Source organism: Biomphalaria glabrata, chromosome 16 (genome assembly GCF_947242115.1).
Source record: "Biomphalaria glabrata chromosome 16, xgBioGlab47.1, whole genome shotgun sequence".
NCBI lineage: Eukaryota > Metazoa > Mollusca > Gastropoda > Planorbidae > Biomphalaria > Biomphalaria glabrata.
Window position 1 is genome coordinate 8,046,901 of NC_074726.1, and position 14,255 is coordinate 8,061,155.

At 31.9% G+C, this 14,255-nt stretch overlaps 1 protein-coding gene across 1 annotated transcript in view; it reads left to right on the forward strand.

Moving 5' to 3' along the window:
• The window catches only part of LOC106066642 (dynein axonemal heavy chain 7-like), a 64,306-nt gene extending 57,271 nt beyond the window's left edge, over window positions 1-7,035 (forward strand). Inside the window, exons 74-79 of the mRNA XM_056013588.1 lie at window positions 2,407-2,537; window positions 2,917-3,016; window positions 3,357-3,607; window positions 4,674-4,753; window positions 5,246-5,349; window positions 5,715-7,035. Coding sequence (XP_055869563.1) covers window positions 2,407-2,537; window positions 2,917-3,016; window positions 3,357-3,607; window positions 4,674-4,753; window positions 5,246-5,349; window positions 5,715-5,921 — 873 coding nt within the window. The 3' untranslated portion in view covers window positions 5,922-7,035. The remainder of the gene's footprint in view (window positions 1-2,406; window positions 2,538-2,916; window positions 3,017-3,356; window positions 3,608-4,673; window positions 4,754-5,245; window positions 5,350-5,714) is intronic.
• The last annotated feature ends 7,220 nt before the right edge of the window (window positions 7,036-14,255 follow it).

Below are 14,255 nucleotides of genomic sequence, written 5' to 3' on the forward strand. Positions count from 1 at the left end.
TAATGGAACAAATGGAATAACAATATTGCTAAGATTAGTCTAACCAAATGTCTTCTTATCTCAAAACACTTCATTCCCTTAGCACAAATGATTTTTTTTTCAAAATGAAATTAATGAGTTATGGAATTGATGTGGATTTGTATATAACTATCATCACTTACATATATATATATATACATTTTATGATATCTTTTGATGCCTGAATCTCTTCTGCCTTACAGAAAAGGGTAAGAGTTTTGGTTCTTTGCCAGTATTTTTTTCTACTCATTTCTCTACTCTAAAATTATACATTAAATATAATGTCATATAAGCTGATCTCAGCAGTAACAGAACGAAGCATTAGTCATTATTTATATCTCCAAGGGAAGAGATCGTTTAGAGTACCACTCCTGACTAATGAAACTTCCTCTATCACTGGAGGAAGAACTTAAAGGAGGGAGAAGGTGATTGACCTTACGTGAACAAAAATTAGTGCTCTACATTACTGTTTGTGACCAACACATTTTTCACTAATCATCCTTTAAGCAAAAAAGTTCCTCTTTCAGACCTTATGTTCTATAGGGCAAATGATAAATGTCATCTGTTTCTGTGGCCTATGGTTAACAAGGGTGTCATGTGGCAGCACAATGACCACTAATCATCCTTTACAGTTGTTCAATAACTCTGCTATGAAATGGTTTTAGATCTGAAAAACCTTTAAACTAAATGAAATGTTAATTTTAAAGAATTACCCAAGTTTTCTAAATTGCAATACATTATGTTGAGTTTTGACAAACTTGACACTAGCAATAATGCTAAAGTGCTAAGAAAGCTACTAATATCCCAATTACAACAAGCTCGTATGACATGACTTGGAAATATCTTAGTAGAGACTTGGTCATTATTTATTACTCTATCATTTCATTCTCATTTCTTATACATTGACATTTCTTTTAATATTTTGTATTGTAATAAACAAATATTTCTTTTTTTTTATGATATTGATGTTTTTTTTTTTATAAAATACAGCAAACATCAATACAACTAATTCAAAAACTACTCCATCCATTGTCATTAGTATTTAATTAAATATGTAAATATTATGTAGGCCTGTGTACCATTATGTATTGACTAACACTAAAAACAGTTCTAACATTCAGATTAACATCTAAGTAATTATTTTAATAATTTGTTGTCTAGTTCTAATGCTTTCTGAATCTTTGATTACTAACATAATGATGCTTTCTTTCTATTGCTTGGTACATATTTGTGACACATCCTTTTTTAAGGTGACTTGCCGACTAATCAAGAGGACAATAGAAAACACAAAACAACACCACCAATGTTATGGGTTGACATTCTTTACATACACTTTATTACATAGAAATAAAAAAAATAGTACTGATAGGGGTAGAATGCTAAAAAAGATTTTTTATTTACATGTTTTTCTTCTAATATATACATAAATATATTTTTCTCTATTAATTTTTTTCATTATTGTATATTGCAGTATAAATCTTTCTATTTTATACCTACAAAGCATTCTTGATATAAGATCAAAGAAAATTTATTTACAACAAAATAATATACAAATAATGTTTAAGAAGTAACCCTGTTTTCTACTAGAAATTATGTTAGTGAGCAATGCATATTAAACATTTAATTTTTATTAAAAATTTATTACTTATATGCTGAGAATTGTATTTGATATAGTTTAATAGAATTGATTGTAAAATATTTAACTATTGATAGTCTTAACTATATCAGGTTTTCATATATTTTGATATTTTTGTTAGTTATTTGTAATATTTGAGATATAAGCCCTCTGATAAATATACCTGTTCAAGAAATTGGTACATTTCAAACATTTCTGGACATGTACAATCAATAAGCCTGAAAGCTATAAGAATTATCATTTGCAATTATATAGGTACAAAAAATAAATGGTAGGTAGCATTGTAAAACTTCAATCTATTCGATAAATGCTCTGTCCCAATGTCGCTTTTTAACATTATAATTTATTGATCAGTAATACTTTCTTTTTTTATTTCTTTATATTAATAAATATGATTAGTGTCTGGTCTAAAAAGTGATACCTGTAGGCTAGAGTATCTGTCATATTCTTTTGAACTCTTTAAAAAATGTTTTAAATTGGATTGGATTTATTTTTAAGTTTTTCACAAAATGATGAATAAAAATGATAATATCTATATAATTTTATTATTTAGACAATCTATTTACTTTATAATTTTTTGTTGAAATAATAGTCTGAAGTTTACGTAGGCTTTTACTTATACATGCACCAACTTAATGATTTTTATTCACTAGTTAATTGATTTAGGGGTGTCTTTTGATGACTACAATGGTTTCTCCTTTCCAGTGTTAGCAGACGCCAACTTATATTATTTTGTCTTTCAATTTGATTAGGCTAAAGCATCCAAGGGTGGTGGGAGATCTACTGATGACATTGTGGATGATGTGGCCACTGACATACTGGGAAAACTGCCACCAAACTTTGACACTGATGCGGCCCTTAGGAAATACCCAACTTCCTACAGGTAGGCCTACTACATTTGTTTCACTCAGTGCTTTAAAAAAAATGTATGCACAAATGTCAATAGAATTAAGAGTATATTGTCAGCCAGTTGATATGTCAGGCAAAGAGATGAAACAATTGAATGTTAAGCAGTGTTAAGCAAGAAGTTTTGTTAATTTTTATAATGTTTCTGAGTGCAATGTCAAAATATAGTAGTCTTACTGTAAAGTAAATCTTACGATGTTTTTTTTTGTTAAATGCTTTGTAGTCACTTTTCCTTAAATAATAATTTCATGTAATAATAATATGATCTATTTTTTAAATTGTCGAGAAAACATTTTTTTAAATTTGATAAATAACAAATGAAATTAAAAAAAAAAATAATTTACTGTTGTTACCAGTCAAAGCATGAACACTGTACTGGTACAAGAGATGGTGAGATTCAACCGGTTACTGTCGACGGTAAGAACCAGCTTAACTAACATCAAGAAGGCTATCAAGGTAAGTCACTCTGTTTGCATATTTTCTTTTCGGCCTCACCTCAAAATAGTAAATAGTCTTCTATATGCTGTATAATAGAAAATAAAAAGTCTTGCATGGGAGAAGTTTATGCCATGCTCTGACAAACTTGGTAAATTTTTGCTACTCTCTATTATTGGAAAAATGTAATTCCCACTATCTAAGCCATGGATTGGTTTATCTATTGCCAGTTAAAAAAAATAACAGCATTGGGATCTGATAAATAAGTTATAAAGTTGGTAAACAGCCAACAGTTTATTAAATTATGCTCACATATTCTTTTACTGTTTTATTTTTAAAAGATATATCTTTACCATTCCAGGGTCTTGTGGTCATGTCAGCTGACCTCGAGGAGGTTGTTCTGAGCATTCTGAAAGGCAAAATTCCAGGCATGTGGATGAAAAGGTCTTACCCTTCTCTGAAACCACTTGGAAGCTACGTCAATGATTTCATTAGCAGACTCAAGTTCCTACAAGATTGGTATGACAATGGACCCCCTACAGTTTTTTGGATTTCCGGATTTTTCTTCACCCAGGCTTTTCTTACAGGGGCCCAGCAAAACTATGCAAGAAAGTAAGTCATGTTTTTATCACTTTATCTTGTGACAATCATTGTTGACTGTCTTCAGTTTTAAAACATCTGTAGAGCATTTATTTTTGCTATATGGATATAGAGTCCTCTTTGGAAAAGTATTCTCACCTATATACATTTATTATACAGTAACATCTTCATGAGTGCTAGACTTTTTTCATTTGCCTCTTTTTTTTGTGGGTTGACATCATTGCTAACTTACTGTCAGTGGCATAGCTAGGGTGGAAGAGGGTTGGGGGGTCAAAATTTGAAAGTCTCCCCAGGCCCCGACTGTGAGGGGGCCCCCAAATGAATGTCCTAAATTTTTTTTTATTAAATATTACTCTACTGCCATGTAATCTTGCTATTCATTTGTAGTCAAAAATATTTGATAGCATTGATCAAGATGATGTTATAAATGCTTTTGCTGCACAGAAAACATGGTGTGAGGCGATATGGATTGAGATTTGTCCCTTTTGCATTATCTTGCCAATCAACAACAGTATTATTCAATAAAAAATTCTTAATGATTATTTTTTGTTATTTATTTTACTTATATATGGTACTGTACCTATTGGAATTTAGACATATGTTTATTAATTACATTAACCTATTTCATGTCATGATGTCAAATGTCAAAATGCAGGGGCCACTAAAAAGGTCAAGCATCCCAAATCCCTAGCTACACCACTATTTGCTGTCCAAGCTAGATCATGCAGGTTTGGCTAGTAAATTTACTATAAATGGACATAAATGTTAACTATTGGAAAGACTTAACACTAGACTATACTATGTGGAGAAATCTGGTGACAAGGGCAAAGGACATTCTAGTCTACTGCTATAATTTTGTACCCCCCCCCCTTCAATACTTCATTATGTTTTTTTTAAATATTACAAGAATTTGTATATTTATTTCAGTTTTATATTTTTTGTAAATTTGCTTGTAAATGGATGAATTGTGAAGTGCCCTTCATGCTATTGTTTCTCAAAGATGCTCTGAAATTGTAAATTTAGCATTGACATGAGAAAATATTAGTAACCCATGACTTTGTTTTGTTGTCTTCCTTAGGTTCACCATTCCTATAGATCTTTTGGGATATGATTATGATGTTTTGGATGACAAAGATTATGATACACCACCAGAAGATGGTATGTTCTGTTGTTTCCTTATATTTGAAGTACTTCCATTGTTTTGAGAGTGTAGGAGGGAGGGAAATGCAAATCAATTTGGTTCATGTAGAGAAATGTGTGAAATTGCTTAAATATGGAATCCAAAAAGGTTCCTGATTCATAAAAGTCTGAACACATATTACTAAACATTATCTTTGGTGGAAACATTGAATTATTTTTTTTTTCACAAATAGACTTTATTTAGATAGAACTGTAGATCAAATGCATGTTAACTAGAATTGTCAACAAAAATATATGTAATACTTCAGAGGTACAAGCTCTATATATTTTGGACACGCAGTATTTTCTCTAGTTAGAATGGATAATATTAAAATGTATAATTAACAAATTTTGAAACTAATTTTCCATAAAAAATTAAGAGAAAAACAACATTTAAGAAGGTGGGGGGACAGTTGAGGATTGATAAATAATGAAAAGAAACTTAACTACATCTCATTTGTTCTCTCTTAGGTGTGTATGTCAAGGGTCTATATGTAGATGGAGCCAGGTGGGACCGGAAGATCAAGAAACTGAACGAGTCCATTTCTAAACAGTTATTTGACACAATGCCAACTGTAAGTGATACACTTTTGTTAAGATTTATAGCTCTTGTAACTTTTAAAAATTACATATTTGACAAAACAATCAGGTTGAGATGTTAGAATGAACAATGTTTATATACATCGGTATGCTATCTATAAATTAAAATTGACTTTTAATAAAGTCTCATTATACTCATGTCAACCTAAATGACTTATTAGAAAACACTTCAAGTTGTAGGGCTCTACTTGTCAAGATCATAGACAATTGTTTTGGTTAAATTTCCACAATTAAAAAATAAATTAGATGGAACAAATATCGTTTAGTAATTTTAGTTCTTAATTTTAGTTTCATATGATGATTGTGTATAGAAACAAAGAGATATAATCCTTTTTAACAGATGTGGCTGAAGCCTTGCAAACGTTCAGATATACCACAGACGCAGGCATACAGATGCCCAGTTTACAAGACCAGTGAGAGGAGAGGTACTTTGTCCACCACTGGTCACTCCACCAACTTTGTGATTGGCATGATGATTCCATCAGACAAGTCCCAAGAGCACTGGGTCAAACGAGGTGTTGCACTGTTATGTCAACTGGACGATTAAAACCCTTTCAAAGAATATTTTAAGTTTCTGGTTTTCATTAACACCAGTTTGAGATTGAGAAAAACATATTTTAGAAAAAAAAAAATTAGATAGAAACAAATAAAAAACCCAGCAAGTAACAGATTTTAATTGCAAGTAAATCTCTAAAGCCATTAAGAAAAAGTTTTGATTCACAAATGAAGATTTTTATGTAATGGTATTATATTTGATATCATTGAATTATAATGGCACATTTGTATTTGTTATGTATCTAAATTATATTGAAAGGTTTATTTACCAAAATTAAAATTTTGTAGTAACATTCACTTCTGCTGTAACTATTGTTAAATGTTTTAATATGCCTGTGATATTTAATGTAAAAATATAACTTCATAAGTTTTAAATATCAGAACTGCATAATCATAATGTACATTATTGTGGATAGTATTCAAACATATGTAGACCCTACTTATATACATGCAAGTTTATTGAAACCATAAAGATTTAACTCTTTTAAGTATTTTAAAGAAGGTCAAATTGATTAAATACTTTCTATAGTCTTTATTACATTTTTTGTTTAGATCTACTAATGCTCCATCAAACTTAGCTGGAACCTTTTTTTTTGTTAAAATCATTTCAATTCTTCCAGATGTCGTAAATCATTAAGCCGACATATCATGACCATGTCTTTAGAAAATGTTGTCTAAGTAATTAAGTACAGTTTTTGTTTGTGATATTGTTTATATAATAATGCTTCTCAGTTGTTTATAATTTAAAAATCTGGTATAAAAAAAAATTATTTCCTCTTCAATAAATAAAATATATAATAAAAAAATGAAATATATTTAGTCATAATTTTGTTAAAGATTTTTATTTCAAAATGTATGATTGTAATGGTCACTATTTATTGACTAATAGCATTATTATTAGGATATTTTTTATGTATATAATTGTATCAATCGCTGTAGCAGACATATGAATTGTCGATTTTTGTTGGACTATATCACATCTTACTGCTTTTTTTTTACTGCAAACTTTTTTTTATGTCAAAAATTTGATGAATGCCTTAACATCTTGCTGTGATGTTAAAATAATATTGTGGTCACAATAAAGTTGAAACAAATTTTGAGAAATAGATAGCCATGTTTTTTGTTTTATTGCAGTGAATGAAAGACTTAGCTACTCTGTTGTTCTTTAAACTATCAAAGGTCTCATAAATTTATGTTTATCAAATCAACATTGAATTTACAGACATTGTCATTTGGTCAGCCCAACTAGAAAATGTATTTAGATCTATTTACACAGCAAGGGCCAAGTTTTTGTGTGTGATAAATTCAGAATTATTAAGAATTGCTGCTCCATATAGGTTAATAACATATTTAAATTATATTTGTAAGATTTATTCAATAGATTTCAAACATGAATAACTAGATTGTATGAATAAATACTATTATTATAATTCAAAATATTGATTGTCTGAATACACTGTGTGCTTCACAGTAACATAATTAGTTTTCCTAAATCAAAGGAAAGTACTGAAGGACTGGAAAGAGTCTCTGTAACTCTTATGATTTAAAAAAAAAAAGACATCTAATCCAAGAAATTACGACCAGATTCATTCACTAGCATCACGTGATACCTAGATTGATGTGTATCTGTTGCCCCCTTCAGTTGCATTAGATATAGTCGGAACGATATAGTCCAAACAGCAGTCCCCCCTCCCTCGTCCATGCAGCTAATGTGTCTAAAACAACGGCAAGTGTCTATACAGTTACGTCGTCGCCTACTCTGCCACTTTGTGATGTAAGCTGCCAAATAATCGACACCTGATTTTCTTCAGGGCTGACTCCCGGAGCGTTTCCCATGTTTGAATAAAGTTGCAAGGCAGCAGAGATTTAACATATATAGCAACATATATAGACTAGATTACCCCAAGGATCATGTCTAGGCCCGGATACATGATTCCTCAGTTCTGTCTGACAGCCAACATAATTTTAGCTATTTCAAATGTAAGCACTAGGTTGTTCAAGCATAAACTGTAAAGTATACAAAGTCGGCACTCAGAACAATGTTTCTAATTGTGAAGAGTACAGATTCAGTTATTATTATCACGAATCGCAAGGTTCCCTTGTTCATATAAGTAGGTAATCATGATGTCATGTCTGAAAGGGGGACAATCTAATACGGCATACATATGTTCTGATCCGGCCATATTTGTCTACAGAGGCGCTAAGAAGATTGCTGTGGCATTCCTACACTTTTAGCCTTGAAGACTGTAATGCTGCTCAGGTGAATATATCCAACGATAAAGATGGCCAAGTCGCATGGAATTTAGAAGAGCGCTTAATTCCTACATAGCTCAACGAAAGTCAAAATGGTATTCTCCCAACGCTTCATCAATTCATTGCGCTCAATGGACTCGTCTCTTTATCTTATCTTATATAATACAGACGATACTTAAAAAAGAAGATGATTACGTTCTACACCTCATGCATTTAGTCATGCATATTAACCAATGACCTAAATTCTGCCAAGTCACTGGTTTTCCTGGCTAGCTCGGGCAACCCATTCCATGCTCAAATAGCACTATAGGGAAGAAGGAGCATTTGTAAAAATTCGTCCTAGCACATGGAACATATTTATCGCCTCAAACCATACAGTTTGTTGGCCATTTGGTAGCCTATATCTATATCAATGGAGGTTTAAAAATCGCTTCCCAGTTATTTGCCTAGAATTTTTGTTTCTTTCCGTTGAGTGTTTTAGCAATAATTAGGTCTTTAAGGGTATCCGAAAAAAAAAAGCTCGCAATTTCACAAAATAGACGGGAACTTTTTTATGATATAGGCGAGATGTTTACAGTTTTTACACTAGCTCCAGTAAGAACCTTATTCTAAGACTAAAACTGCTTTATATTAATCTTTTTGGAAATTTGTTGTGATTACAATGACTCTTTCTTCAAATAAAAACAAACACAACAGAAACATTTACATAACTAGCACAGACACAACATAAAGAGTTCATTGAGCGACTACACACAGATATCTTGGTCCTTTTCATGTTTCTTGATCAACGAATGGCGTTGATATAGTCTGACCGAATAAAGAACGAACGAGTTTTTGTACCGCTTGGTTCTAGTCTTGATAGATAGAATCTTGATAGATAGAAGTCACGCACTTCGCAACGACTTGACGTAGTTATGATGGAACGGGTGGTTGTTGTCTTCTGCGACATTTTTAAATATGGTAGTGTTGTGCTTGTGATTTTAGATGTTTTTTTATATAATGTTGTCTAAGCGGCGCAACAGTTTAGATCAGCGGTTCTCAACCTTTTAAGCTGGGCGACCCCTTTTTACAATATACCACACTGCCGCGACCCCCCCCCCCCCCAATAGACACACACAGCAATAGAAGAATAGACAATAACAATCCTTATTTTTGATGGTCTTAGGCAACCCCTGGCAAATCGTCAATCGACCCCCAAAGGGGTCGCGACCCACAGGTTGAGAACCCCTGGTTTAGATGAAGCTATTCCGTATATTAGAAGATTTTGCATAGTCGCGCGTAAAAATGATCTAGGATCTTCTTATTTAGTTTAAAGCTATTGAGTTTGTATAGGAAAAATAGCCGCTGACCTGTTTTCTTTGTCAGAGTTCCAACGTGGTCTTCCCAAAAAAGGTTGTTGTCATTGATGACGCTTAGATATTTAAATGACTTAGGCCTACTTGTTGTATCGATGTAATCTTTATCTGAAGTTGGTGTATCATTTGTTTTTTTCTTTCTGAAATCTATTATAAGTTCTTTAGTTTTTGTGACATTCACTTCAGTTATCACAGCATCAGTTTGTAAACTCTTCTATCATGCTTTGATACTGAGTTTCGTCTCCTGAAATAAGACCGACTATGGCAGCACTTTTGTGGATTTGTCCTAGCATATGGAAAAAAAAAAAAGATGTGCCTCTAAGTTTGTGTTTTTGAGTATTTTAAAAACTTTTATTTAAAACTTTTTTAGATTAGTTTGTCATGTTTTTGCTCTTGTGTTTGTAATGTTAGGCCTATAACAGCGCCTTGAACCTACATTTTGTTTGTTAACAGCGCTTTATAAATTAAATTATTATTTTATTAGGTTATTTTATTTCTAATAGAATTAGACCCCGTGAGTGAGCCTATCAGTGAGGCCTGTTATACAGTACTCTTGAATCTCTTCTAAAATTATTATTATTAATTATAGATTCGGAGACAATGCCTTATTTTTGTGTATAGCGATGTTACGTTGAAGAAAAGAAAATTCAACTACGCATGAGTCGCATGAGACAATAAAATAAAATTTATTCTAGATCAGACTAGATATAGAATCTAGAGACCTAATAATTTTCTTGACGTCCTTATATATAAGGATCAATAAAGCAACCTTAATCTTAGTCTTAGAATAGCACGCTGTTTCCGATCTATTTCCATCCGACTGGGAATAGTTGTGGCCTAAGTTTAATCTCTAAACAGGAAGTTGTCGTTGTTATTAATATTGTAAACAATAAAATAAATGGCTAAAATGGCAAACTAATCTAGATTCTACTTCTAGATGTACCATTAGATTAAAAAAAAAGACTGGGGAAAAAACATAACAAAATAGATATAGATCTCTTCTATATAATAATTCTAATTATAGATCTAGATATATAGAAAATCTATTTGACTTAGTCACTTATAGATCTAGATCAGATCTACATATAGTAATACTTATACTTAGAAATATAGATTATAGATTATATATACTAGATCTAGAGAGATTAGATTATCATTATAATATCATTATAATTATATTATAATTAGATCTATAAATTATTATTATTAGTCTGAGTGAGAGTGACTCTGATTACTCTTGTCGTCTTGATTTACACTACAGTCACACTGAGTCACAGTGATTTACGTTACTACTATCTACTTAAACTTAGTATAATACTACGTAACTACTAGGACTAGATCAGTAGATCTAGTCTAGATCTACTTCTACTAGATTCTAGATATTCTATGATATACTTAAATCTACTATAGATTAGATATAGATCTAGATAATAGACATATAGACAATATAGTATAGTACTATACTACTAAGCCAGTGACTAAGCTAGAGTAGACTCTCGTACTAGTAGTAGTAGTAAACTAGAGTATAGTCTATATTTCTATAGACTAGTATAGAATATGAATAATATAGATCTAGTCTAGATCGAGATTAGAATCTACAGACTACACTTAGCTTTAGCCGTCTTAGCCTTAGCCTAAGTAGACTTAGCCTTAGCCTAAGTTCACTTAGCACTAGGTCAACAGTTACAGACTCTACAGTACACTAGACTACAGTGAGTAACTTTTACACTTTACATTTGAGTCTTCCATACTTAACTTGGACGACTTGGTACTTGTAACTTGTTGTTGTGACTGTCCAGACTATACTTTTTACTATTATACAAGTCTAGATCTACTACATTTACATTTAGGGTCACTACTCTGCCTCTCCTCTAGTCTAGCTAATAGAGAATTAATTTAGAGATGTAAATTTACTAGATCTAGAGATCTAGAGTGTAACTTTAAAAACTTAGTAATATAGTACAGTATCTCTATATCTCTATCTGATGACGTGTAGTATGTAATCATCTTCTTTTTTGAAGTAACGTCTGTATTATATAAGATCTCTTCTGTCTCTCCATCTAGACGAGTGACTTGTCACTTTGTAGACTGAGCTCAGAGTGGGCTTCTCTGCTAGATCTAAGACTTTATTCTTGATTTAATCATCATTACATTTTATGACTCATTAGTACCAGATCTTGATTCTATTAGGTTTTAAGATTGAGACTATAGATTTAGATTTTAGACACTAGAGTTAGAGTCTACATGGAGACATGAAAGGTGGACATTTGTGAATAATAATGTTACTAGAGTAGTAGAATTATATATATATGTATTATATGTCAAGTATGTCATTCCTTTCTAGACTTTTAGTATATAATATAGATGTAATCTAAACTAGAATAATTTATAATCTTAAATTTAAAAATATCTAATCAGCTGATACTTTCGCACTCTTATTTTTGCTTTTTTAAATTTATAAATTGGTAATGGTTAGACCTAGATTCTTACAAAAAAAATGTATATCATCTGGAAACTCTTTAATTATTGGACAATACTGCCTGGTCATGTGGTATAGTTTGCTCTTTAGATGATCATCACAATGGTCCTGATTTTAAACCCTACATGCCCAATGCAATCCCCTACTGTCTCACAGGTGATTTGGACTACGATGTAATAATCTTCATTTCTGAAGGAAAATCTGAAATTTGTAAAGTAAATTTGTTGATTTGCATTCTGTCTATATTTGATAAATTGCAAATCTTCATACGTTGGGGGTTCCCCATAATGTAAGAAAAATATGTGACAGAGAATGAGCAGATATTTCATAAGTAAACAGATATGTAAACATTTGCATACAATATATATAATATAATTTCTTTGTCATTTAAATAAACCTTTCTTTTAGCTATCTATACAATGAAAAAAAACATATATATATATGAATAATATAATTTCTATCTTTATTTCTAACATTATTTTGATAAATAACAAAACTCTAACTGTTACAAATAATTATTTCATTAAAAATTTGTTAAATCTCATTCCTTCCATTGTTCTAGAAGTACTACTAAAGTTTTTATTTTTTGCTTGTACATATCTTGGTCATTTTAAACAGTAGTGTATTCTTGTCTGTGGAATAGGTTCACTTCTTTCTTTGTGATTTTTTTCCCTTTTTTCTTTTCTTTTTTTTTTTTCTATTTGGAGAATATTCTTTCTTGGTTATTTTCCCCCTTTCATATTCAGTTTCTTCATTCTCTTTAACTCTCCTTGTAGTTAATGAGCTAAATTAGATTTGTAATCATATATTTAAAATAGCTTTTTTAGCGGCCCCCGAAAGGGGAAAAGACGCTTTTAGTTTTGTGCGAAATTTCTGTCCGTCTGTCCGTCCGTCCCGTTTAGATCTCGTAAACTAGAAAAGATATTGAAAATCCGACATCACAATATTTTAGACCATTCAAAGTTCTGATGCAACGGCTACTTTTTTTTTCCTGAAAGCGAAAAATCTAATTTTTTAAATCAGTTATGCAAGCAGTTTTTTAAAGAGAAAAAGCTGATTAGTATGCATTTTAAGTTAGACCTAATTTAGAACGAATAGTAATCTTATAATCTCCATTTTCTTAAACATTTTTTTATAATGTATTTCTTTTGAGAATTTGAATATGAGACTAGGCACTTTCAAAACAATTACATTATGTAAAGATCAGGAGAGGCTTGGTTACGCTTCCGAACCGAGGGTCCCGGGTTGAATCCTGGTGAAGACTGGGATTTTCAACTTCGGGATCCTTGGGCGCCTCTGAGTCTACCCAGCTCTAATGGGCACCTGACATTAGTTGGGAAAAATAAAGGCTGTTGGTCGTTGTTCTGGCTACATGACACCCTTGTTAACTGTTATAGCGGCCCCCGAAAGGAGAAAAGAAGCTCCGTCCGTCCCATTTAGATCTCGTAAACTAGAAAAGATATTGAAAATCCGGCATCACAAGATTTTAGACCATTCAAAGTTCTGATGCAACGGCTACTTTTTTTTTTCCTGAAAGCGAAAAATCTAATTTTTAAAATCAGTTATGCAAGCAGTTTTTTAAAGAGAAAAAGCTAATTAGTATGCATTATAAGTTAGACCTAATTTAAAAGGAATAGTAATCTTATAAACTTAACTTTCTTGAACATATTTTTTTATGTATTGATTTTGAGAATTCGAATAAAGGATTAAGCATTTTCAAAATAATTACATTCAGTGAAGACCAGGAGAGGCTCGGTAATGCGCTTAGCTTCTGATCCGAGGGTCCCGGGTTCGAAGACTGGGATTTTCAACTTCGGAATCCTTGGGCGCCTCTGAGTCTACCCAGCTCTAATGGGTACCTGGCATTAGTTGGGGAAAAGTAAAGACGGTTGGTGGTTGTGCTGGCTACATGACACCCTTGTTAACCGTAGGCCACAAAAACAGATGAACTTTACATCATCTGCCCTATAGACCACAAGGTCTGAAGCGGGAACTAATTAGGCCAGGTTCACATCTAACTTTGCATTCACTTGCACCTATCCTTTGATCTGCAGCATCATTGGGGCACTACACAAGATCTGTCAACCTTCTTTCTCCATCCTTATCTCTCATTTGTCTTTGATATAATTTCATTTGGATGTTCTTTCTGAAAATATTGAAGCCTGCCTGGGTGGACCACTTCGGGGGCCGATTTTAAGTTTGTGTTTCCACACAAACTGTCTTTGTAACCTTGTTAAAA